At 55.9% G+C, this 23386-nt stretch overlaps 2 protein-coding genes across 3 annotated transcripts; one reads left to right on the top strand and one right to left on the bottom strand.

Moving 5' to 3' along the window:
- Nucleotides 1-445: 445 nt before the first annotated feature.
- Nucleotides 446-6275, bottom strand: LOC104642345 (E3 ubiquitin-protein ligase RNF113A). The gene is made up of 10 exons (XM_075775433.1): nt 6154-6275; nt 5738-5814; nt 5510-5614; nt 3929-4036; nt 3546-3655; nt 3254-3360; nt 2615-2704; nt 1699-1792; nt 929-1035; nt 446-592 (listed from the first exon to the last, which is right to left on the bottom strand). The coding sequence occupies exons 1-10, from the start codon at nt 6251-6253 to the stop codon at nt 504-506; spliced, it is 987 nt and encodes a 328-aa protein (XP_075631548.1). The 5' UTR covers nt 6254-6275; the 3' UTR covers nt 446-503.
- A 2279-nt stretch (nt 6276-8554) lies between these two features.
- On the top strand, nt 8555-21854 carry LIMD2 (LIM domain containing 2). Of its 2 annotated transcripts, XM_010311021.2 has the most exons (5): nt 8555-8945; nt 17677-17813; nt 20140-20184; nt 20443-20582; nt 21089-21854. In XM_010311021.2, the coding sequence occupies exons 2-5, from the start codon at nt 17772-17774 to the stop codon at nt 21246-21248; spliced, it is 387 nt and encodes a 128-aa protein (XP_010309323.1). In that variant the 5' UTR covers nt 8555-8945; nt 17677-17771; the 3' UTR covers nt 21249-21854. The 2 variants fall into 2 exon arrangements, with proteins under 2 accessions (XP_010309323.1, XP_075631555.1); XM_075775440.1 differs by lacking the exon at nt 17677-17813 and having other exon boundaries at nt 8696-8945.
- Nucleotides 21855-23386: the final 1532 nt, after the last annotated feature.

Raw genomic sequence — 23386 nt, forward strand, 5'->3', positions numbered from 1 at the left:
CACAAGCTATTATTTCTCATCCCTTTCCATGCTTTCAGCTTGCTACACACTCAAAGATTAAATTAACTTAAGAGATAGTTTTATGCTTACACAGCAGCAGGAAGCAAGCAGGATCAGTCCAGTTAGGAGTGAAACAGCAGCATCTTGGTCAAAAAAAAAAGACATTATGAAGTAACTGACTGCACAGCCTTCAACACCTCCTTCCCCAGGTGCACTGCTGCACTCAGAGGCAATGGCCGGGGTCCTGCCCGCAGCATGGTGGTAGCAGACAGCCCTACTCAGCCACAACTCCTGAGTCTGACCTTACCTGTTCTGTCTTGTGCCTTCACAGAGCAGCAAACCAGGAGTCTGGCACCAGTCAGGACTGTTTTAGCAGCTGCTGGTTGGATATACACACACTGGCTACAGCTGCTGGCCCCAAGGCAACTGCTGTGAGCGGTTTGGGTTTTTTTTTTTTCCCCCATGAAAGCTTTATTCAGCTAGATACAAAACAGGGTGCTCTGCTATTGCGGATCCTCTCTATGGTCTGAATGTTGCTGCTCTTCCTCCTCCTCTTCCTCTCCTTTGTGTTTTTCCAATTTTGCCATGAGCTCTGAAAAACAGGAGGTGGCAGGATGAGACTCCAGGCGCAGGTGCCCAGGTCCTGTAAACACTATTTCCGCAAGAACCAGAAATCACTTGCCCAAACAAAGGCTCAGCTAGGAGCTACCACTGTTGGTAACGTTTGATGCCCTGGACTCAGGAGTTGTAAAATCCATCAGTGCGTGACTGACCTGCCAACTGGAGCATCAGACAAGCTGCTGCCTCTGCTCCTGCGGCACATTGCCCCTACCCTCACCAGAAGTCCCCGAGAAGAAACCCCAGGAGCGGGTGCCTTTGCTGCTCCAGACATTCCCACCAAAAGCCCTCTCCCACAGGCGCCCGTTACCTTTTGCTGGGTTGAAGACTCCGTTGGTTTGCTTGTCACAGACGTAGCAGCGCTGGGATTTGCGATAGTGTTGGAGGGCACAACTCTCACAGAAGTAGTGCCTACACCTGTATGGGGACACAGATGCCACTACAAGTTACTAGATACAATAGCTGTGTCCAGGAGTTAGCAATTACTGACTGCTGGTCCCTGGGGAATGCAAAAGTGAGCTGCATGCAAAGCTTCCTCTGCATCTTGGTCCCCACGAAAGGTGTTTCGGTATTGCTTCGCTGATGCGGAGTGATGGCAAGGAGCCACCAGTGAGCTCTTCCAGACACCGGGTACCCAGCAAGACAGCCAGCAGTGTGGGAGAGGGCTGGCAGTGTCTGATGGCCCTGCCACCCCCTGCAGCCTACTCCTCAACCTCTTGGCTTCCCCAGACTTCTGTTTCACACAATGCAGAGTGCTATTCAGTGTCCAGGAGGAAAGAAGGCATGAAAACAAAATCTCAAGATTAAGGGGAAAGATGATGTAAATCAGGCACCATCTGTGGAAAGCTAAATGCTTGGACAACAAAGGCTTGAGACCCCTTCCAAGAAGATGCTCCAGATGCAGTTAGGAAACTCCCTAGTTATCAGTGGCTTTCCCACCCACCAGAAAGCCGCGGCAGACACCAAGCAGGTTCCACCCACCAGCCTCCGGGCAGTGTTTGTATTTGGCTTGACACAGAATGACTAGCGGACTCAATGGACCGCAGACACTTGATTCCTCATGCTAAAACAACCACTTACTTGGTGACCACGGGGTTCTTGAAGGAACTTCTGCAGATGAAGCATTTGAAAGGCATATCCTCCTCATCACTGCTCACCTCGTAGTTTTCCTCATCTGCAGAAGAGAAAGGTAACCAGGCTGGAGCAAGAGCAGAGACAGCCATACCAGCCCATGCGTGGGGCATGAAACATTAAATATGGAGAGAACACAGCAGGTGGGATTAAATCTCTGCTGGAAACAATAGAGCTCTGGCATCTGGGTGTTGCTGATGTCAGTAACACACATGGGACTGAGATATAATTAGGTCTAATGAGCCAGCATGCTTGTTGCTCATCTCACAAGAGCAAATGCTTTTCTACCTCGCCCACTCGCTGCTATAAAGAGACATATCCTCCCCCCCCCAGTTTTTAGATTTTCTTCCAAACCAGCTGCCACCAAACTCTGGCACCAACTGAACAGAGAACACCCTCTTCCCTCCAACTGCACAGTGGTTCATGAGCAACACTCGTGAGTCCTGGGCTGCAGCTACAGACACCATGAGTGAGAAATAGTGATGTGACATAGCATGAAAGAATCCCACCACCTCCTGGGCACCTGGGGGCAGGAGATGGTCGCATCTCCACACAGCTCGCTGCAGGGACCCATACAATGGCAGTGCTCTCTTACAGAGAGCCAGAGGAAATGATTCTCTCTCTGATGGCAGTCAGCAGTTATCTGAAAGCAGCAGATTTGCTCAGCACTGTCAGAGGTTACTGGCCCTAAGGTTATCCTGCAGCAGGGAGTTCCACAGCTTTGGAATAAAGTCCTTTCTGTCTAATATTAATTCAACCCATGGCCCATGCAGTTTGAGCAGCAAAGGACCCTTTTCATTCTTAGGGATCCAATGTCCCTAAGTCACATCCGCTATAGGGCATGACAAAAGGGGTGGTGCCGTACCATTGACTCCGTACCGGCCTTCATCCAGTTCCCGTTCGATCTGCCAGCCGTGTTTGTAGTCCGAGCGGTCGTGGAGGAATTTGCAGCTGTCTGAACAGCACAAAGAAAGAGGAATTAACAGCAAGGCTGTGCGGGGTGCAGTGTTAGCAGGACACCTCATCCAGGGGCAGCCTGAGCTCTGCCCAGCCGAAGGTAAAGCCTGATTGCTTCCCCGCCTGCGCCTGGAGCAGGCACAGGATCCCTCTCAGGGTTGACAGGCCGCGAGGATCGTGCTCTGTGCGCCAGAGCAACAGTTCCAGCATTTACACACGTGGGAGTGGGATAAGGAACAGGAAACCCCATCCCTCACATGGCCTCAGCCATACCTGTGGGAATGTGGGTCACTGGAACATCCCGGGGTCCCTCCCAGGACTCCTCTAACCACTGAATAGAGGCCATCGGCTTTCAGAAGGGCCAAGGGACAAGAACACTACATAAAACAACACTGCAACAGCATCACACACCAGCTCTGCAAACAAACGCCTGTAAATCAGTAAGTGCACATCTTAGTGCTACAAGCATGGGATGGTCACAAGCTGGACTGGATCCCTTTGCAGATCTGGCACAGCACGTGTTCAGCTGCAGGCAAGATCCACTCACCTCCAAAGCCACAGAACCCAGTTTCTTTGTAGTCCTTGCAGATGTCGGGCTGGTAGTCCCACCGCACCGTGGCCCGCAAGTGTTCCGGAGCACGGATGGGTCCTTTTCTGAAAGGGTGGAAGAAGGCTCAGGCCAGCTGTGCAGCTGCAGTAGAGAAGGCCCCTGGGGGCCTGGTCAGAACCAGACACCGGGCTCGTTAGACAGAAAGAAGTTCAAGCCCCAAACGGTGCCTTTGGGGGTGGTGCCTGAGCTCCTCCATGGTCCCAGTCCTCTGAGGCTCATCCCAACCTACCTGACCATTCCTGAAGAGGCATTTCCCATTGATGTGTCCTTGGGCTTCACATACTTCTGGTAATTGTTAATACCACGGTAAATTTTATCATCTTCCTTTCCTCTCAGCTCCTAGGAAAGGAAAAAGAAAGATGATTAAGGATCAGGAAAGCTTCATGATTAGCTGTCACCACTCTGACACCAGTCTCCCTTCCCAGACTTGCTTTCCTTAATACCAAGATGCTAATAAAGCCAGAAAGTTCCTCTATTTGCAAGAGTTACGCTCTTGGCTTCTCAAATGTCCAGGGAGAGGCTCCAACTCCTCTTGATGTGCAGAAGGGGATAAGTAAAGCACACATACTCCCACTGCAGAGCACTAGCTCTTACAGAGCAAGGCTGACTCACCTCCTGGATTTTCTGGCTGCGCTCAAAGATGGCCTGGGCATCTTTCTCCTTCTCCGTGTCCAGTTCATACACTGCTGTGGCTCCCATGTCTTCTGGGCCAACTGGTTTCTGAAAAGCAACATGAACTTGTGACAACAGTGAAGAGAAAAGCCGTACAAGACAGCTCCTTCGCTACCTGGAGGGTTGGTCACAGAGCAAGTACTGGACGTGGCCTGCTTTACCTTCCACCAGTTTCTGCCTTCCCTTTAGCACCTGCCAGGGAGAATCGCCCATGGGCCAGATCCAGCCTAGTGCTTGCAGAGGCCAGAGTGCTAATTACCCACTGCTCCCAAATTGAACCTGCAGAGTCAGGAAACACTTGTCCTTCCTGTACTCCTTCAGGCTCAGCCTCAGCTGGAAGCTAAGCTCTGGTCTCCCATGTCCAACACTTCAGTCACGAGACCATCCCGCCGACGCTCAGGATGTTACATCTGAACTTTTAACCCAGCTGTGGGTGGCTCACATTCAATTTTAATACTGTGATCTGATTTAGATTCCTCTCTAATGGACTGAACAGACACCTATTCCTAGGTTTTATCAGATCTTCAGGAACAGCTGCACAGAAACCGAAGAATAATTACAGGGAGCCTCAACTAAAACCAAATCCAACTTAGGTGCCAAAAGCTTCTGGAGCCCCAAAGCTGTCATCTCCTCCTGTTCCTTCCCATTTTCCTACGGCAAGCTGGGCTAACGCCGCACTGCCCACCTTGGCAGCAGCCAAAGCAGTGAATAATTACAGCATGAGGTTATAGCCATATTAATCTGTAATGCGACAAGGAGACCTCGGTCTGACCCTGCAGCTTCGACTGGGGTCAGTTAGGCATTATTCCCATATTACACAGAAAGATGGAGGCACAGACAAGAAGGAAATAGGTCCAAAAAGAAACATATGTTGATACCAGCTTTTAATCCTACTTACAGTATGAGCCCAGGCTCATACTAATGGGCAAAATTTCACTGGACCAAGAGGAGACATAAGAGAAAAATCCAGTGAGAACAATTTGAGCCGTGCCCAAACGTTCCCAGCTTATTTCTCTCCGCTCCAGATGTTCACAGGACACCCCACCCATCAATCCCAAGGAAACAGTGACCTCTCTCTGTAGCTCTTAGTCCATCGCTAGTCGCAAGGATAAAGCTGGGAGTACCTTCTAAGTCACCTGGAAGTCTTTGTGAAGGAAGATGGTCTAAAACTGAAAACATGAACTCAACAGTAGGGCAAACTCGATTCAAGTGCTCCCTCTCCTGAAAATGTTGTGCAATGTTAGGCAAGTCCAGTGGCATCCTGGGGTTTTAATTCCTAACTCTAAGAGGGAAAGGCCAACTTGCAGTGTCCTCCTGAAGATGCAGGGGGTATGAGGAGAATAAACCTAGCATAAGGTGCTTATCTATTAAGAGGGAAAGGACAGGGACATGCATCTATAGATAAAAAAGAAGGAACGGCTGATCCCACATTCGCAGAGACAAATTCTCTCCATCAAGTGTGGGATCTGCCAGTCCCACCTGGCCTCCCACCCCAGAACCACATTCTTGCCCAGTCCTTACCGCCGACCTTGTCGATTTGTAAGTGACTCCGATCTCCTTTGATGGATCCTCATCGTCACTGCTGCTCAGCGCGTATGCGGGCCTCTCCTTTGTGCATCTCCTGGTCTGAGGGGCAAGAAGACAGCAGGTAGGAAAGACGGAAGGCTCCAACATCGTGCATAGCTTGAACTTAGCAGGCCACTGCGGATGCACCTCTGATGGAGCAGTGCCCTGCTGTGGCTCCCTTACCTTCTGAATCATGGGGTTGGGGGTTTCCCGCCGCCGCTCCTTGCGCACCACCGTGCTGCCCTCTTCACCGCTGCTCTCTGAGGAGTAAAGCCCAGCTGTAAGGGTGTACCCAGGGGCAGGACCTCGGCCCGAGCGCAAGCTCTGCTGGCAGCCTCCCCTCCCCCTCTGCAGGCTGGGGACGCCCACGGGAAGGTGGCACAGGTGACACCCCGAAGGCGGTGGCACGGCCGGCGAGGAGCCCCTCACCCCCTGCAGCACACGGACATCAGCACAGCTCAGGGGGACAGCGAGGTCCCTCAATGTGGGGACAGCGCTGGGGGGTGGCACCAGGCCCTCCCTCGCCTCCCCAGGATATCGTAACGGCCCAGCTCCAAGCGCCCTCCCGGGGCCCTCCGTGAGCCCCCGCCGGCCCTCACCCTCCTCCTGGTCGCTGCTGGGTCGCTTGCGCCGGCCCCTGCCCGCCGCCAGGCCCCGCTTCTTGAAAACGAAGTTGCAAACAGACCCCTCGTCCGCCATCTTGCGCCGCCGACTACTGCCCTCGGCGGCTAGAGCGGCCCCGCAGGCGGCCCCGCGCAGCGCAGCGCCCCCTGCGGGCGAGGCGGACTGAGCGCCCCGAGCGGACGGGCGGGGCCCCGGGGAGAGCGGCGCCCCCTGCCGGCGGGGGGAGGGACCCGGGGGCTCCCGGGGCTGCTGCAGCCCCTCGGGGCACCCCCGGGCCGCTCCCCGCGTCCCCCTGTGCCCCCCCCCGCGCCCCGGGACGGGCCCCTCTGGCACCCCGGCTCCTGCCCCCGGCCTCTGAACCCGGCAGCGGGGCGGGTGCAGCCAGGGGCGAGGGCCGCGGCCCCGTCCCCCGCCCCGTCCCCGTCCCCGCTCCCCCTCCGTCCCCTCCAGGCCCGGCGGGCTGCCGGGGCCTTCCGCGTCGCCATAGCAACGGGAAAAGGAGCTGAGCCCCTGCCCCCCCCACCCGGGCGCACCCCGAGGTGGGCGCAGGCCGGCAGAGCCACGCGCCGCCCGCAGCCCTGTCCGCGCGGGCCTGAGCGTGTGCACGGGTGTGTGAGCACGGGGCTGGCGCATGCGTGTGCACAGGTGTGTGGGCAAGGGCGGGGGCGTGTGTGCGTGCACCCGTGTGAGAGTACATGAGCATGCTAGTGTGTGCGTGCTTGTGCGTGTGCACGTCTGTGCATGCGTGGGTATGTATGAATGTGGGTGTGCACGTGGGTGTACATGCATGTGTGCTTGCACATGTATGTGCATATATGCGTGTGCCTGCATGCGTAAGCCCACATACATACACGTGTGTGTGTGCATGCACGTGCCCGTGCAGGTACGAGGGGACCTGCAGCGTTTCTCGCGGCACGCAGACTCTCGTGCCAGGGGAGCTCCCGTGGGACGTGGGCTCCGGCCCCTGCGTCCCCACGGGTGGGTGCTGGGACGAGCTCCCGGCCCCCCCCTCCTCCAGACCCCGTCCCCGCAGGCGATGCCTGGCAGGGGCAGGCAGACCAAGCCTGAAGGCAGGACCCACTTGCGGGGCTCGCTCGCTGCAGGCTTCCCGCACGCCTGCCCTCGTTTTGGGACGTCCTGGCGATTCCTTGGACGCTCTTCCGCTCTTCCCCGTGCCCAGATGGCCACTGCTTTTGCAGCCCGGCCAGTCTCCTGCTGCGTGATACGTATGACCATCCCTGTCGCTGGGTCTGGATCTGCTCAGCAACAGCTAATTTTACTATGGAGTCAAATTCCTCTTTTATTTGCTCTCGGTGGCAGCAAGCCTTTTCATCACAGATGCTGTTTGGGCAATGCAGAGTGACAGAGGTGATAAATTATGTCACTGCTGTCTCCTTGTCCAGTAAACACTGCCATAAATTCCTTAATCGTATTTTTTTGTACGGGGAATTACAGACAAACTCTGCACACAAAGACCACCTGCCTCCGCCGCTGGGCTCAGACTTGGGGCCATCTCTAGCCGGTGTTTGGCTCTTTCCAGCAGCACCACGCTGTGTTGAGGAGCCCAAACAAGAATGTTTGTTCCTTCATCATCATCATCATCAGAGCTCTTCCCACCACTCCATCACATATTTTGCCTCCATTCGTCCCCCATTGGAGGGGTTTGGGAGATTAAGGGGAAGTTCTCAGAGCCACAGGGTCCCTCTGCGTCCTGCTGCCTCACGGCCATCCCGGCTTCCTCGGCTGGTCTCAAACCACCTCTGAGTTCCCTTCAGGTTTTAACTATTAATATTTAACCTATTTATTCCTAATATCTTGCCCTGTTCCTGGGGAAATCCCAGCCCCCCAAATTTCAGCCGCCTGGTCCTAAACCCCGGGGATGGTGCGGGGGGAGCTGCCTTTATCGTCCAGGCGGTGATTTTACTGCCCCAGCAGATCTACCGACCCCCTTACCCAGCACTGCTCCCACACACGTCATCAACTCTCTGTGGAGTAAAACTTGGATTTCTGAAACCCTCACGGCTCAGTTTTGTCCCCCGGGGGGGTGAGGAGCTGGGGCCATTGGGATCCCCCTTTCCTGCCGCTGCCTGATAAGATCCTTCCTCTGAAAACCGTTTGCTGAGGCTGGGGGCAGGGGGGTGCCAGTTTGGCTTTTGCAGACCCTGGAGGGCTGGGATCCTCCAGGATGCCTGCAGGTAACCTTGCACGAGTGGGTTAGTGCCACGCAGAGAGAGCCCAAGGCCACGTCCAAAGTCTCCAGCAGAGCCCATCTGCACGTGCAGAACATGGCAAGGAGTGTGGGGAGAGGCTGGGCAAAAGCTAATTACACCAGGGGGGTAATTGCCTGCATGCTGCCGGCAGGGAGGAAAGCGGAGGCAAAGTTCTTGGGGTCGGCGGTGTTGGCAGTGGGGTCGGGGAGGCTGCGGGCGTCCGGGGACGGCTGGGGAGAGGCAGCCCAGGAAGAGAGGGGCTGGGGAAGGTTTGGGGTTAGAGGTTGGCTTCACACAAAGGAGCAAGCGGCTGGAAGACGGTACGACGCCGAGAGCCAATCACCGCGGCAGCCCGGCGATAAAAGGGCTTGCGAGGCGGCCGTGGGAGCTCGCAGGAAACGGCTCCCGCTCCCACAGCCCCGGCCTCTGCAGCGGGGAGAAAGGGAGCGAGAACACCCCGCCATCGGGGACGGCCGGACAGACCCACCGTCGGACAGACCACCCTACTGGGGTGAAACCCTCCTGCTCGGCATCGCCGTGAGGAGCCCAGGCATATGGTGAGCCTTCACTCGTGGAGAACAACAGGGCTGAGAGGCGGCGGGCGGCTCGGCGGGAGACAATGATGGTCCCCGAGATGTGGGGAGTGAGGGGGTTCATCCACCGTGGGGATTGCTGCCGATTGCGGCTCTGCTCGGTGGTGGGAGAGCCAGGGGGAGAAAGCAAGACAGAGCGGTGGGGAGGGAGAGAGAGGCAAGCACCCGTGGAGAAAGGGATGGAGAGGAGGGAGGGATGCAAAGACTGGGAGAGCCTCGGGCAGCAGCTCCCAGCCAGGAGCCACCCAGCAGATGGGGGTTCATCGCCCCCTGCACAGCCCCGGGAGGAGGTCCCACCCAGATGTGCCGGGAACTTTTCTGCTTTGGGAGGAGGCTCGGCCGAGGTGGCCGTGGGAAGCAGGTTCAGGGTGGGGGGAAACACAGGGGGGTCTGTTCTCGGCCCTGGGTGGCCTCGCTGGGGTCAGGCGGGGGCAAGGAGATGCTGTCTGAGCTGCAGGAGCCTGTCGGGGAGTGATGCCGCTGAAGGGGGGGTAGGCACCCCGTGCCCTGCGTGAGCTGGGGGGGGTGAGGGGCTTGCACCCAGGATATGATGGGGACAAGAGCGAGCGGAGGCCTGTGTTTGCTGGATCTGCTGCAGCGGGCATCTTGGGGTGCAGTGTTTTGGGGCTCGCACTCCCCGTTTGGGCTGTAATTCCCCCTTTGTTGTGTGCTGCAGTACGTGCCGGAGGGGGGCTGGACAGATCCATTTTATTAAGCTGATCAGAAAGAGCAGAGATGGAAGAAAACCTGTTAGATCCCGACTCCCTTATCCCCCTTCGTTAATGCCTGCTGATTCTCGGTGGTGTGTCTCCTACCACCTCATCCAGCCTGGCTTTAAACCTTTCCAGCGACAGGTCTTTCATCACTTCCCCGGGGAGGCTGTTGCACGACTGTGAGATTTAATAACAACACAAATACCCTGAGCTCTGACATAACCCTTAACAGCCAGCGATCTCCCAGGGCTTCACAAAGGACAGCAGTTCTGTTTTCATGGGAGGGGGAAAACGGAACAGAAAAAAAAGAAATTATTTGTCCACTGTCACCCAAAAATTAGCAGCAGAGGTGGGAATGAAGCCCGGGTCTCCCAAGTCCCAGTCTGGTGCTGTAACTACCATGTTTTGAGCCAGTCTGATCGGTCTAATCCTCTTGGATCACTTGAGGCCAGCTAAGCTACCTTGTAGGTCATATTTTTGATCAATTTTCTGCTGATTTTTGTTCATGGGGTGGGCATCAGTTTTGAAAGAACATGGTAATTCAGTAGCCTGGATTATGCCTTGGAAACTGGGCTTTGTCCACTGAAGACATTGTGTGAGGGCTCTCGCAGGGAAGACATCTGGTGCCCCAGCTGAGCTGTCGTGTATTTAAGGCCAGGACTAGCACATCTGCAGCATTATTAACGTAGATTACAAAATAATTGCTGGGCAACCGATCAAGCCTAGTCCAAAATGGCTCCAGTGTTAACGTCCTTCTTTCAATGGGAGCCCTGCAAGAAGGAAATTCCCATTTGAGAAGTGAGGGTCTGTCAGAACCAGCCTCTTGGGCTTTGCAAAGTGACTGGATGCATCTTCTTTTTCATACAGCTCAAAACTAGGCTCCTGACCTTTTTTGGTCGACAGAAATCCCACGAGACTTCTCATTAGGAAAGGGAGTTCCTCTTCTGGTTTCCTTCAGCAAGTCAGTCCTGTGAGCCTACAACTACCCCCTTCCGTCCTACATGGCAATGGGGTTTTTCTTTTCCTTTTCGCCCATTCGCAGCTATTGCGGGGTTGTTGTCCCTTGTCAGGCAGCTGCCATGTTCCCCCAGAGGTGTTTGCCTTTCACTCTCCAGTTAAGTCATTTTTGTCTGCCATCTGGGGGTGTTGCAGAGCTTACCTAGCTGTTAGCAAAAGCTCTGGGATGGAAAACATTAAATCTGGGTGAAGGGATTATTGCAATCAATATTAAGCACACTTTAGACATATTTCTCACTCCTCTGGTGTGCCCCTAACCCTCTCCATATGGCCAGCTCAAGGGTTTTCAGACACAAGGAGCCTCAGCAACTTCTGATGTGCCTCTGCAGGGCTTGCTTTTCCCAGCACACTCGTTGCTCCACTGAAATCCTGTGGTCTTGCAGAGCTCCAGATCCTATACTGGGCTGGCATCTCGCATCCTAAAAGGGAGGCTGGAGGTGAAGGCTGAAAATAGACAGGACAGCTCAAAAAAAAGGATCTTTTGAGAGATTTAACCTATCAATACGATTATGGTGGCTTCTTTTTTTGACACAATCTGCAATTGGACAGCAAAAGCAGGAGGACGCAGCGGCTATCGCAGGGGTGGTGCGGAGGCAGGGACCATGGAAAGTGGTTGTGCTGTGCTTTGGGGTGCCTGGAATAGGACTCACTCCTGCTCTTGCTGCGTCTGCAGATGGTGAAACAGCAGAAGCTTGCAGAGCTCAAGAGATGGGCTAACTCAGACAGAAAATGCCAGTCCAAAGTCTGGTGTTTTACAGGTGATATTCCATGAGAGGAGACTGGCCAACAAAACATTTACAGGTTATGTTTGGGGAAAGAGGAAATTACAGGTCCATTAACTGGAGTACAATAACAGGTGAGTTTCTAGAACGGGTTTTGGAAGAGTAATCAAAGACATGGTGTTGGGAAGCAAAATAAAATGCAGTGTGGTTTTAACACAGATCATGTCAAGTTGGCTCAGTATCTTCCTTGGATATGATAACTGACTGCTGAAACAACAGAGCCTGATGAATCTGGAGTTAAGGAAAGCACTTGATACAGTGCCCCAAGAAAATGATTATTTTAGGATAGGGAAGAGAGAGCAAAATGGAAGGAGGACACTTGGATCTTTCCACAAGGAGAGATCTAGGGACTGAACTTGTTAACGGGCCCTTTAGAAGTCAGGAGGTCTGCCTACGGTGAGAAAAAACAGATCAGCACACCGAAGATGAGACTGGAGTCCTCGAAATGGCTGAAGTGGAGCTGTGCCAGAGCAGGCACTTGGGGAGCTGCAACACGAAGCTGCTGTAGCCTGGAGAGACCTCAGCAAGTGGAGGGCACCCAAGAAGAAAGAGCATCTAGGATTTCTGGCAGAGGTGACAGAGAAAGAGCACATCAGGCCAGATGTTTTCAGGGGTGCCAGAGAAGTATTTGTACCAGAATACAAAGGTCTGAGATGTCCTTCGGTGCTGTGCATCCAGGCCAGCTCACCTACTTGCAGCGGGCTGCCAAGGTGGCTGTAGGAACAGAGAACCCACCTTGTGAGAGCAGCTCAAAAGGAATTGGCTTCTCCTGCTAAAAAAAACCAACCACCTGATAAGGAATGTGATTACTCTCTATGAATCCCTCTGGGAGGCAAATATTATGGTGGGAGAAGAACTAGGAACATCATAATGCCAGTATAACAGTAAATGGATATACATTTATGTAGGAAACCAGAAGGTGAGGTTTCCAGGTGGAACATGGTTTATGGAAGAGACTATGGAAAAACTGAAAAGGGGAGGGAAGGAGCATGAACTGCTATTTGCCTAGCGTGCTTGTTTGCACCTGGTTTATAGTGCACTTAACTAGTACCACACCGCAGAGCTTCCAATTCTTTCTCCCAGTGAAGCAGTTTTGCCATTAGTTGGACATTAGTCCAACCTGAACCTCCCAACCCGTGATTTTTGGCCACTGCCGCTTGCTCCGTCATCTGGCACTACTGAGAAGGATTTCTCTCTGCCTGGAAAAGAGGCTCTTCTCATCCTCCCAGCAGGCTTTCTGCTGTATTTGTCTGCTCTCTCCGAGCTCCTAGCAAGATAGGAGATCCCAGGGAGCAGAGACCCCTTTCAGGCCACGACTTTTAATGGATGCCATTAAACATGGCCACGGGCCCAGGAACGGGCTGCTCCGTGCTTCCGTTTCCGCTTCTGGAAAACGGATGAATCCCAGCAACATCCTCCTGCCCCGGCTGCCCCCTCACTGAGACGCTGAGGCTGGGGACCAGCCTGGTCTTTCCAGGGCCACGCACCTCTTCAGGGGAGGCAAGCCGAGGCAGGGACGAAGGTGGGAGAGCAGAGCGGGTGGGCAGGGGCTTCCCTCAGGCTCCCTCCTCGCTCATGCGGGACCTCCATTGTTGCCCTGACAAAGGCAGCCCTGTTCCTCCCCACAACTATTCCTTGTCAGCATCCCTCAGCATTTCGGCTGCAGATTTCCTGCCCACTGGCAGCCTTTCAAGAGGCAGCCCGGGCGCAGAACGTGGATGGAAAGAGGATTAGTGGGGCAGGCTGGTGGAAGGTAGCTCGGTGGCATGCGGTGCAGGGAGGGACAGGTCTGTGCAGTGGGGCTGCTCTGCAGAAACCTGATGAACAGGGTAGTGGTGTCCACAGAAGTGGCCTGGCTGCTCCTCCCCGCAGTCCGCCACCCTGTGTCAAGCCAGCAGAGACCTGCCCTGGGTCCCAAACACTGGTGAGGTCAAGTGGTTGGCTTGAAGCCACACAAGGAGCCAAGATCTGAAGCTGACTTATGGTCTTCCATGGCTAAAGCTGGAGCCATGACCACTTGGGTCGCTCTGTCATCCCCCCAAACTGCATCTCACTGCCTCTTTCCATGCTTGAGAAGCTGAAGCAGCACTGGGGAGGCTGTGCCCCCTTCCCTGGCGGTGCGGTGCCCGGTTCTGGCGCTGGCCCGTTTGATGCTGACTCTGCACCACGCTTTGTTTCATGGTGTGGATTGGCCGTGAGGCCCCAAGGCTGCAGAAACAGGGTGGGCAGTGAGCTGGGTGATTCCCAGGCTCAGGCGACAGGCTCTTCCAGCTCCTCCTCATCTCCTCCCCACGCAGTCCTGCTGAGAGACCACGGGCTGAGCTGGCCATGGAGCTGGAGGGTCAGCGGCTGTCCCCTCTGCGTAGGCTGCACTAATCCTGCACACGATCTCGGGGACGTCAGTCCCCACAGCAATCGGCTTAGCCCACAATTTCCTGGGGGAGAGGCTTGACAGCCTCTCCGAGGTGCTGAGCCCCTGCCCGTGCCTCGCCATGCTGCCGGGGATACTCCACCATCTCCCAGGATGGAGGAGGAAGGGGCCTGGATCCCCCACGCTGCGCTTTGCCTTTGGGAAAGCCTCTTGCCATGGCGCAGTGATCCCAGCAGTAAACACGCACTTCACAGGGCTGCTAATGGGAACCATATGGCAGAAAGGGGCCTCTCGCCCTCCGCAGTCACGCTGCTTTCCTGTGCCGGAAACCCGTCGGCTTTCGCGGAGGCCATTAGCCAGCGCCGGGCCGGGGCCCGCTGGGAGCAGGCTGGCTCAGCAGCGAGGGCAGCCCCGATGGTGAGGGGAAGGCGGGAAGGCTCCCTGTGCAGGAAGCACGGTGCTTTGGAGGCTGGTGGCCGTTGGGGGGAATGGGGAATTTCCCTGAGGGATCACCCCAGACGCTTTCCTCTCCCCACCTCTGGCCCCAGGGTCAGGCAGGAAGGTGAGAGGGGAGGGGAGATGCTGCTAGGGAAAAGCTCTGCGACCAAGCAGCTTCTGGAATGAAAGCCGCCCTCCTGTCCCCGAAGAGCCCCCCGTTCAGCGCTAAAAGACAGAGCTGCAGCACCTCTCCAGCTGCTCTCGCACGGCAGCAGGCACACGGCCCCCGCGAACGCCAGGCAAGCTCCGACCCCAAGGTCTCGAGTCAGACATCAACTTGCCGAGATCACCAAAAAAAGCCCCCGCGCAGGACTGGCAGCTGCCCGTGATGGCTGGGGCAGGCAGAGCTGGCAGCTGAGGCACCAAGTGCCTGGTGCCACGTCTCTGGAGCACACCAAGATCCACCTCCCTCCCTGCCATGCTGTGGCCACCAGTGCTGCCATCAGAAGCTGCTCCGTCTCCCTAGGTAGACGGCACAAGCCTGGATCCCTTGGAGAAAGGATTTTTTTTGTCCACACCAGCCACTGGATGCTCCCAGGAGGGGCAGGAAGAACGGAGGCTGTAGAGACAAAGGGGTTCTCACCGTGTCCTGAGCCAGATGCCTGAAATTTTTGGCTGCATGACTAGGAGAGGACAGTCCTCAGTCCTGCTCTTCCTGAGCCGCGTAGATGGCTAAGAGCCTTAGGGAACAGAGGTTTGGAGAAGTCAGGTCTAGCAGTTATGGTGCAAGCCTCCACCGTGGAGACATGGACTTGGCTTTCTTGCTTTGTCACACATGCCCTCCACGTTCCTCAGAAAATCAGCGAGCCCCCGCTGTGCGCTGGAGGGTTGCCCTAGCAATTGTGAAAGCTTCATAGCATCAAATGTGGCAGCATGTCCTTAAGCAAAGCCCGTGCCACCGCAGTTCCTGTGTTCATGGTGGCTTGTGCTGACTGCCTTAGGCTCAAATCCCATCCTAGGCAGACTAATGCCTCCTTGGGAGAGCCATGACAGCAGCTGAGAGCCTCCTAGACACCTTCCTGTGGTTTGTAACTTGTTCTATTTCCCTTATCGCTTCAGCACACCCTTCCCCTTTGAGATTTCTACTCTTGCCTCCTGGCCTTCAGCAGGAAGGATGTTTAGCAATTTCTACTCACATGCCTGTAGGGCAGCTACACCGAGGGACCTCTGGTTTGAAACGAAGGCTGGGGGTGGGCACGGGGCTGCGAGCAGGGTACGTGCACAGAGGGGCAGAGGGATGGAGGCAGAGGGATGTTAAGAGGAAGGAGACCTGGAGGATGGGGGCTGGATGGAGAACATCAAGCCATGGGGTAGGGTAAGTGGGATGGCGTTGAAGGGAACAGGATTTGGGGGCAAGAGAAGCAAAGGAACAAACAGCAGGTGGAAGGAGACAGGGAGCGTGTGGAGGGGAGAAGGGCAAGAGGGGGATGATGGAAAGACTGGGCAAACTGAGGGAAAGAAGGTTGCTGGGGTAGGGCAGGAAGATGAGCTGCAGGGGAAGAGGAAGAGAAGCTGGGGGTGGAGAAATGTTTGTGGCAAAGGCAGGGAAGAAGGTGAAAGGCAGGTGAAAAGGGGGAGGGTGGTTGTGCATCCGCATTAGAGGCGTGCACGGGGTAGGAACTACTAGGGTTTTCTGGGTTCCTCAGGTTCCTCTCGGGGTTCTGTGCTGGGCTCTGGGCACCGACAGGCGCTGGAGATGTGAGAGGGAAGATCCTGTCCCAGGGAACGGGGGGCAGAGAGGGGCTGCGGGCTCGAGCCACAAGTCCCTGCCACCGGGTCTGCTCCTCGGCTGGGTCTGCCCCGGCACACACCGGGTACGGCAGCAGCCGCCTGCGTGCTGCCATCCGCCCCGCTCGGCGAGCAGGAAATAACAAGCAAACCGCAGAGGAGACGGGAAATGATTTAGGTAAAATAGGAGCTGTATTCTCAGACGAGGCTGTGAAATGTTTGCAACGAGGGCTGCAAGGGGGAGCCCAGCTCATCCACCACGGCTCAGGACCTGGAGCAAAAGTCTCTCAACTGTAAAAGCAGCCACCAGTTCCGGGTGCTTTCCTGGCCACAATACAAGCCTGGTGTCAGCTGCCGGGTGTTGAGACTTTTGAGGCAGCCAAAGAGCCCCCAAAATCCAGGGCATGTTTGCAAATGTCACCGTGAGATTGGCACTGCGGAGATATCCCCCGGCCGAAGCCCAGCATGGCACGTCTCCTGCCCTGGGGCTTTCTCAGGGTCTACCCTACCCCTTGGGCAGCAGAAAGATTTTGGGGTGACAACATGAGGACGAGAGGTTTCAGTAGGAGAGGGAAGCAGTCCCAGTTGGGGGCGGGGCGGTACTGGTTTGCCAGCCCCCAGCACATCCCCACCGTTGAGGAGGTGCACAGCCACCCCTTCACCCTCCTATTCCCTGCTCTGCTCCTCCCTCAGCATCATTTGCTCAACCCCACATCTCTGTCTTGCATATGCAAAACAGGGCTCATCAAGCCTGGCCTTTTATGGGTGTGTTGAAGATAAGGCGCAATGGGGAAAAAACCCCGAGGATCTGCAAGTGCCTTGTCAGCTAATTTTTACCAAAAGGGGTGATTTGCAATGCTGGTGGGTTTTTTTTCTGTGCTGCATTAAAACCGATCTGAGACCTGTCAAACTGATCCTGCTGGGCACGCAGCACATCACACAGAGGCCACGGCGTACGGGTCTCAGCCTAACGGCAACATGGGCTCTGCAGACAAGACAAAAATCCCCGTCACTCGCTCTGCTGAGCTGTGATCCACTCTGTTCAGCAAAGCTTTTCTGGGCTAAAATTAGACTAAAATCACAGTCCTTGCTCCAGCAACACCAGTCCATCAGTGGCTACATTAGCGAGACACTGGGCGCTGGTTTCGTGGCTCTGACCAGGAGTCGTAGCCTTGCTTGCTAACGGCTTGGCCATTGCCTGGCAATTGCCTTCCACGTGTGTGTTTGGAGCAGAAGCCACCACATCACCTTCTGCTCAAGCTTCCAGCAGCCCTCTCCCATCCTAGCCCAATATCGTCGTATGGGACTGGAGGACTACAGGAGCTCTAGCTCCGTGCCCCAGATCACCTGCCAGCTTCCTAAAACTGAGCGGTATTCCTGACCTGCATCTCTTGTCTGCCGGTCCAGCCTGGCATGCCTAAATCTCTCGGATCCCTCAAGAAAGCCCTAGACCAAAGAGGCTGCACTGGCCCCAGGGGGGAAGCTTTGAGCACGCCGGTGTCACGCACCAGCTCCTGCAGCGCTGCGCAGCTGCCGGGTTTGGGGTGATGAAACCAGCCACACTCCTGTTGACATTTCCTTTCCAGGTGTTGCAAGAGGTCTGTCTTAGACATCTCCCCAGGGAACATTGGCCCACAAACTTCAAGCTCAGGATTAAACAGACGGAGGAGGGGAAGGAACCATGTTCCAGGCCACGGGACCTGCCAGCCCACCCCCAACTCATGTACGTACCATCCCCTGCGGTTTGTATGAGAATTTCAAGCCGGGTTTTGGTTCTCAGGGATGGAGGGTTGCATACAGAAGCTGTATTCTGGACTTGACATTTTAGGGTGATCAAAGGCACAGTCACTGCTACTCAAACAACAAAACCAGGGACAGGAGTGTTTTCCAGCAGAAGGTGCTGTTTGCTGAGCACATTGCAAACCAGCGCCCAGGCTCTGGTCCGTACGGAGCTGCTCACCCCGCTCCCGTCTCGAGTTGCCGTCTGTTTGTTTGCGTTTCCATGGCTTTCTGTGATCACAATTGAGAGCATGCGAGCTGCTTAGGATTGGAGTGATTGGAGATGGAAAAACATAAAGGCTCAAGAACATCTCCTGCTGGGACAGGATATGGCCCTTCCCCGAGGGAGGATATATCAGATATGAAATAGATAGTGTGCCTGATGGGAGCCAGAAGGCTGCCGAGAAGTGACGAGCAACGGTGGATTGCCTGTAGCCTTGGGAACGGATGTATTCCAGCTCCAGAGAGGCAGCGCTTTCCTTAGCTTTGGTCAGCTCAGCCTGGAAACAGTACATTAAATCCTAACCCCGGGAGAGCACCTGCGGTTGTTTTACCAGTGCCGAGGGATGCAACTGGTTTTACACGGCCTGAGTCTCCTCGCTACCCGTGTCCCTCTGTTGACTTTGGCTTACTCTTCCAGCCTTGTGGGAGTGAGAGGAAAATCACGTCCCTGACCTCAGTCAATGAGAGCAGCTGGGAAACGTCCGAAGAGGCAGCTCAGCGAAGTGAGAGTTTCCTGTGCGTCTCTTAGACAAACTGTTTCCAAAAATACAAAGGAGAAACGATGGGGAAGGGCAAAGCAGGAGGAACAGGGATGGCAGATCAGCCTAGGGACAGAGAGATGGGGCAGTGCTGGCCAAGCAGAGCTAAACCCGCAGCACGAGGAAGGACGAGGAGGCAGCGGGGTGATGGTCTGGGGTCACACTGCCCCAGCCTTGGGCACGAATAGCACAGACGGTCAGCCAGTCTGGCGTAAAGCAGACACTTCCTAAAAGTGCGTTTAAGCCTTTGATCCTGTTTGAAAGAAGAAAGGGGCATTTTCATCAGTGCAAAGGAGGCGGCTGACTGGGACCCAGTGGGTGCCTGGGGAGGGTGCAGGACTGCAGGGCTGCGCAGTGGGACACACGAAGCGGAGGAGCAGGAGGTGATTTGGGAGGAGATGAGTTGTTGCAGCTGCAGATGGGAAAGCGTGCACTGAGACCCCGCTCTGAAATCCTGGGGGCAGAGGTACAGGCACCTCAGTGTTTGGATCTCTCTGCCCTGCTGCTCCTCCCGCAGCTGCAGGGTCCGAGTAGCATCTGCCCCCGCCGAGCTGCCGAATGCGGTGGGGCACGTCTTCAAGTCTGACCGTGCACCGCTGCCCCTCCTGCCCTCCAGAGCCTGCAGGGCCTCCAGGACGCTTTCGATCTCGCCTACGGCGCGTTTCCTGTGCAGCGCAGCAGCGTGACGGGCTGATAACGGGGCTAGCGGTGGAACTCAGAAACAAAACATCCTCTGAGGGGGAACCATGAGAGCGAGGGGCACCCCAGTTATGCTCTGGAGGAACTGGCAGCCTACCCCCCTCTGACCGCAGGCACAGACCCACGCTGGCGCCATTGCTGGAGCCCTGGGCACCTCCAGGAAGAGCAGGTTAATGATCACTCTCCAGCCCTGTGGGGTAAACGATTGTTGGCCAGAAGGAGCAGGAGCAGCATCTCAAGCCGCAGCAGAGCTGCATTAGCCAGCGGGTGCTGACTTTTCGGTGCAGGTCACAGAGGGGGTTTTGCCAGGGACTTGTGCTGCAGCAGCTCTGCAAAGCCCTTTCCCCTCTCTGCCTGCCACAGCCCCAACCTGTCACCCAGGGATGGGGAAGCGGGGTTCCTCGCCTTGCTGTTGTTATTCCTGAGGGGTAATGCCAGTGCTGTGGGTCCTGTGACGCGCACGGCAAGTCCCGCAGCCTCCTGGTGTGCAGTTCCTTCTCTGTAACGTCTGTGTTTTTTCCTTTTTTGTCTGTTTTCCTTTCTTCCTTCTCTTCTCTTTGGGAAAAGCACCACAGCGCAGGAAGGAACTCGCACACGAGGACCTGATGGAGGTCATGGCCTCTGGGCAAGTGAGTTCAGAGACGGTCGCTGCGTGGCTGTGACAGCCAGGCAGAGGCTGCTGGTGTGCCCCACGGTCCCGCAGCTCAGCTGCCTGCACTGCTCCTCTGCTGCTCCTCCTTAAGCGCAACTCAGCACCAGGCTTGTCAGTCCAGCCTCTCATTTTGATTTCTCTTCTCCTTCCCTTCTCAGGAGGCAAAGAACAACTCAGGAGGCAGCACGGTGCAGCGCTCCAAGGTACCTGCAATTTTACCACATCCTACTGATTTACGGCGAGGGGGGAAGGACCGAAAGCCTGAGGCCCAGGCACCAATCCAGCCCTGCATCAGTGGAGCAGTACAGGGAGGGCGAGGGGAGATGGGGCTGCTTCACGCTCACCAACGCTCCAGCAAATGGCAGCAGGAACGTTAGGGAAGAGGGCTGTGGTGGGAGCCAGGCACAGGATGTCCCAAACCCCTTCCTCATCCTCTCTCCCTTTGGTCTCCCCTTGCCCAGTCCTTCAGCCTGAAGGCCCAAGTGAAGGAGATGTGCACTGCCTGCCAGAAAACCGTCTATCCCATGGAGCGGCTGGTGGCGGATAAATTCGTCTTCCACAACGCCTGCTTCTGCTGCAAGCACTGCCACGCCAAGCTGAGGTGAGCCGGGCTGGCAGGGTGGACGGGTGTCACCGCAGCTCTGCCTGGCCTGGGTCGGGGAGGCCCTTCCAAATAGCACACCCATCACAGCCCCTCCTCTTGTCCCGTAGCTAAAGACCCCCAGCCCGCTCATCACAACAAAAAAAAGGGCTTATCTGCCCACCTGGTCCCAAGTCTCAGCTAAATCCCACCTGGTATGGAAGAAGTGTTTCTTCCCCTCCAGAGCAGCCCCAAGGTAACATGGAGCTGAGCCAGAGCTTCCTCCTAGACGACACGGAGCCAGGGCTGAGCTGAGCTGCCCTGCAGGACTCCCCTCTTTACAGACCCGCGATGCTGCTTACAGCAGCCTGAGCTGGCTGGAGCGAGCAGTTGGCCTTTTCCGAGGGTCCCCTCCTGCACGCTCCCTCCTCCTTGCTCCCCAGTCCCGGTGTCCCCAGGCCTCACACGCTCCCCGCCAGCCTGCAGCCAAGTCCCCGTGCCCCACTAACCCTGCCCTCCCTCCCCAGTCTGGGCAGCTACGCGGCGCTCCATGGGGAATTCTACTGCAAGCCCCACTTCCAGCAGCTCTTCAAGAGTAAAGGCAACTACGACGAAGGCTTCGGGCGCAAGCAGCACAAGGAGCTGTGGGTGCACAAGGAAGTGGAGAGCGGGCCCAAGTCGGCGTGAGCGGGGCCAGCCCACCCTTCCCTGGAGCCCAGCAGAGACGGCACAGAGCGGTGCTGAGCCGGGGGCTAACTGAGCTGATGTAAAGCAGAGGGGACCCAAGAGCCTGTGGGCGGTCAGGGAGGGGAGGCAGCCCAGCCCTCTTTGGAGGATGCCTGGAGGGTCCTACAGGCCGTACGGACAGGGCAGAGGAGACCGGGGTAGAGCCCCCAGACCTGAAGCTCGCTCTCTGCAGGCCCCTCTCACTGATGAGATCAGACCCCATGAATGTCGGCCCTGGTCACACATTTTCAGGCCTGCCACCAAGGAAAAGGAGATGATCTGGTGGCTTAACCTAGCCTACAAGTGACAGCAGAGCTCCCAGCACCTGCCACACCAATCCTGCCTTGCTGGGGCTCTGAATAAGGAGGGTCCTTGGTTTACATCAGCTCAGTTCAGCTGGGATTGTTCAGCCTTAAGGATGTTGCCCTGCGACTGTTTAACAGTGTCTGTCTTTTTTATATTTGCCTTTCACTGGTACGTTCTGCGCTGGAGCCTGGCACGGCAGCTTCACGCGTGACACTGCGCCATGCGCTCTTTTATTTTTGTAATACAAGGTTTCCGAGCCTTCCCTGTCTTGTCCTGTGTTCCAGGGGTCTGGGGAGGTGGGAGTAGTGGTGGGGTCTGCCTCGTACTGCCCAGTCACTGTGGAAAGAGCCTCTGCCCATGCAAGACCAAGAAAGTATTCCTGGATACATGTGTGTAATGTTCTGGCTGAGGCAGACTGCTCCTTCGGGGACTGAACTCGGGATTGCAAACTGCATCCAGCATTACTACCCTGTGAGCTACACACCCCAGCTGTAACCGCACACAGCTCCCACGTGGGGCCCAGACCACCCTCAGAGGGAATTCACCGTCCTGTGAATTAGATCCTCCCCTCTGCCCTGTGTACATTTTGTGCCTTACTCGCTTTCCCCTCCATATCAATAAAAGTTGCGCCCTGCCTCCGCAAGCAACGCCGGCTCAATTCACTCTGCAGCTGGCGCAACGGGCATCAGAGCTGGGCCGACTGTGCGATACAAGGCCTGGTTTGGATCAGGCCCATCTGCTGAGCTGCGACGTTTGGATAGCATAGTCCATGCAAATTAATGAGCCCAACGAGACCTGCCAGGCTGAAGAGCCTAATGCAGTGAAACCAGGGAGAGCAGGTGACTCTGTTTTTAATTATTATTTACCTCCTTCCTCCACACAGGATTTGTAAGACTAGCTTGAAAGAGTGAACGTTCAGGAACCCCACATCTTTCACATGCTACGGGAATTAGGCTTTTCAGAGCCCACACAGCAGAGCAACAGCCTTTGCTATCAACAGCAAGCGCCCCCGTTCCATCACGGACTGGTAACATCAGCTCCTGATGAGCACGTCCTGGCTGGGAGAATCCGGACACAGCCATGAAAACAGGAGCTAAGGATTGAAGAGGCAAAAGATGGGTATGGATAGGCCACAGGAGTCCCAGGAGGAGCAGATGGTACCCACAGAGATGCATTCCTAACCCAGGCCACCGTGGTGGTACTCCCTGGATACAAACCCTCCTGGGGTTCGGGGTGTGCACCAACAGCATCTCCACAGCTCTCCCTCACTGGCAGAGCTGCTGCAGCCACACATGGTGGGGAGATACCTACGGGGTGACCCCGGAGCCCCATGTCCCTCCTCTTGGACAAGTTCTTTCTCCTTTGTCATTAAGGGCTTTTTAAAGGGCAGGTCTGCCAGCTCTCCTGGGTGGGCACCGCCTGGGGATTCACGCTGCCAGCACAGCAGGGACCGTGTACAAACAGAGGCCCTGGCAAGGCTTGAAGCCAGTTTCAGCCTCACCAAGTGCTTTAACTGTCCCATCACACAGGTGCTGCCGACTCCTCCTCACGCCACCGCGCCAGCGGCAGATTTACACCATGACAAAAGCCGCTTCCTGAGCAGCCCTGCAGCATTCACTGTCATAAAACAGAAACGAAGCGGTCGCTGCTCTGCGGCGAGGGTCTTGTGATGCTGTTCGGGTTGTGGCCCCTTCCTTCCTAAGGGTGGCTTAGAAAATGAAAGCAGCCTCCTCGGTTTCGCTTCCTGTTTCTTACTGGCTTCACTGCCCCACTCCCTCCCCTCGGCAGGCTGC

Source organism: Balearica regulorum, chromosome 24, assembly GCF_011004875.1.
Source record: "Balearica regulorum gibbericeps isolate bBalReg1 chromosome 24, bBalReg1.pri, whole genome shotgun sequence".
Lineage (NCBI taxonomy): Eukaryota > Metazoa > Chordata > Aves > Gruiformes > Gruidae > Balearica > Balearica regulorum.

What these genes read in the sequence shown, in the direction of transcription:
- LIMD2 (XM_010311021.2), top strand. Translation starts at nt 17,772, where the DNA reads ATGTTCCAGGCCACGGGACCTGCCAGCCCACCCCCAACTCAT. An exon ending in CCAGCCCACCCCCAACTCAT is followed by an intron (nt 17,814 to 20,139) that starts GTACGTACCATC and finishes TTCCCTTCTCAG; the next exon opens with GAGGCAAAGAACAACTCAGG. An exon ending in CACTGCCACGCCAAGCTGAG is followed by an intron (nt 20,583 to 21,088) that starts GTGAGCCGGGCT and finishes CTCCCTCCCCAG; the next exon opens with TCTGGGCAGCTACGCGGCGC.
- LOC104642345 (XM_075775433.1), bottom strand. Translation starts at nt 6,253, where the DNA reads ATGGCGGACGAGGGGTCTGTTTGCAACTTCGTTTTCAAGAAGCGGGGC. An exon ending in ACAAATCGACAAGGTCGGCG is followed by an intron (nt 4,037 to 5,509) that starts GTAAGGACTGGG and finishes GTTGCTTTTCAG; the next exon opens with AAACCAGTTGGCCCAGAAGA. An exon ending in AGGCCGGTACGGAGTCAATG is followed by an intron (nt 1,793 to 2,614) that starts GTACGGCACCAC and finishes TCTCTTCTGCAG; the next exon opens with ATGAGGAAAACTACGAGGTG.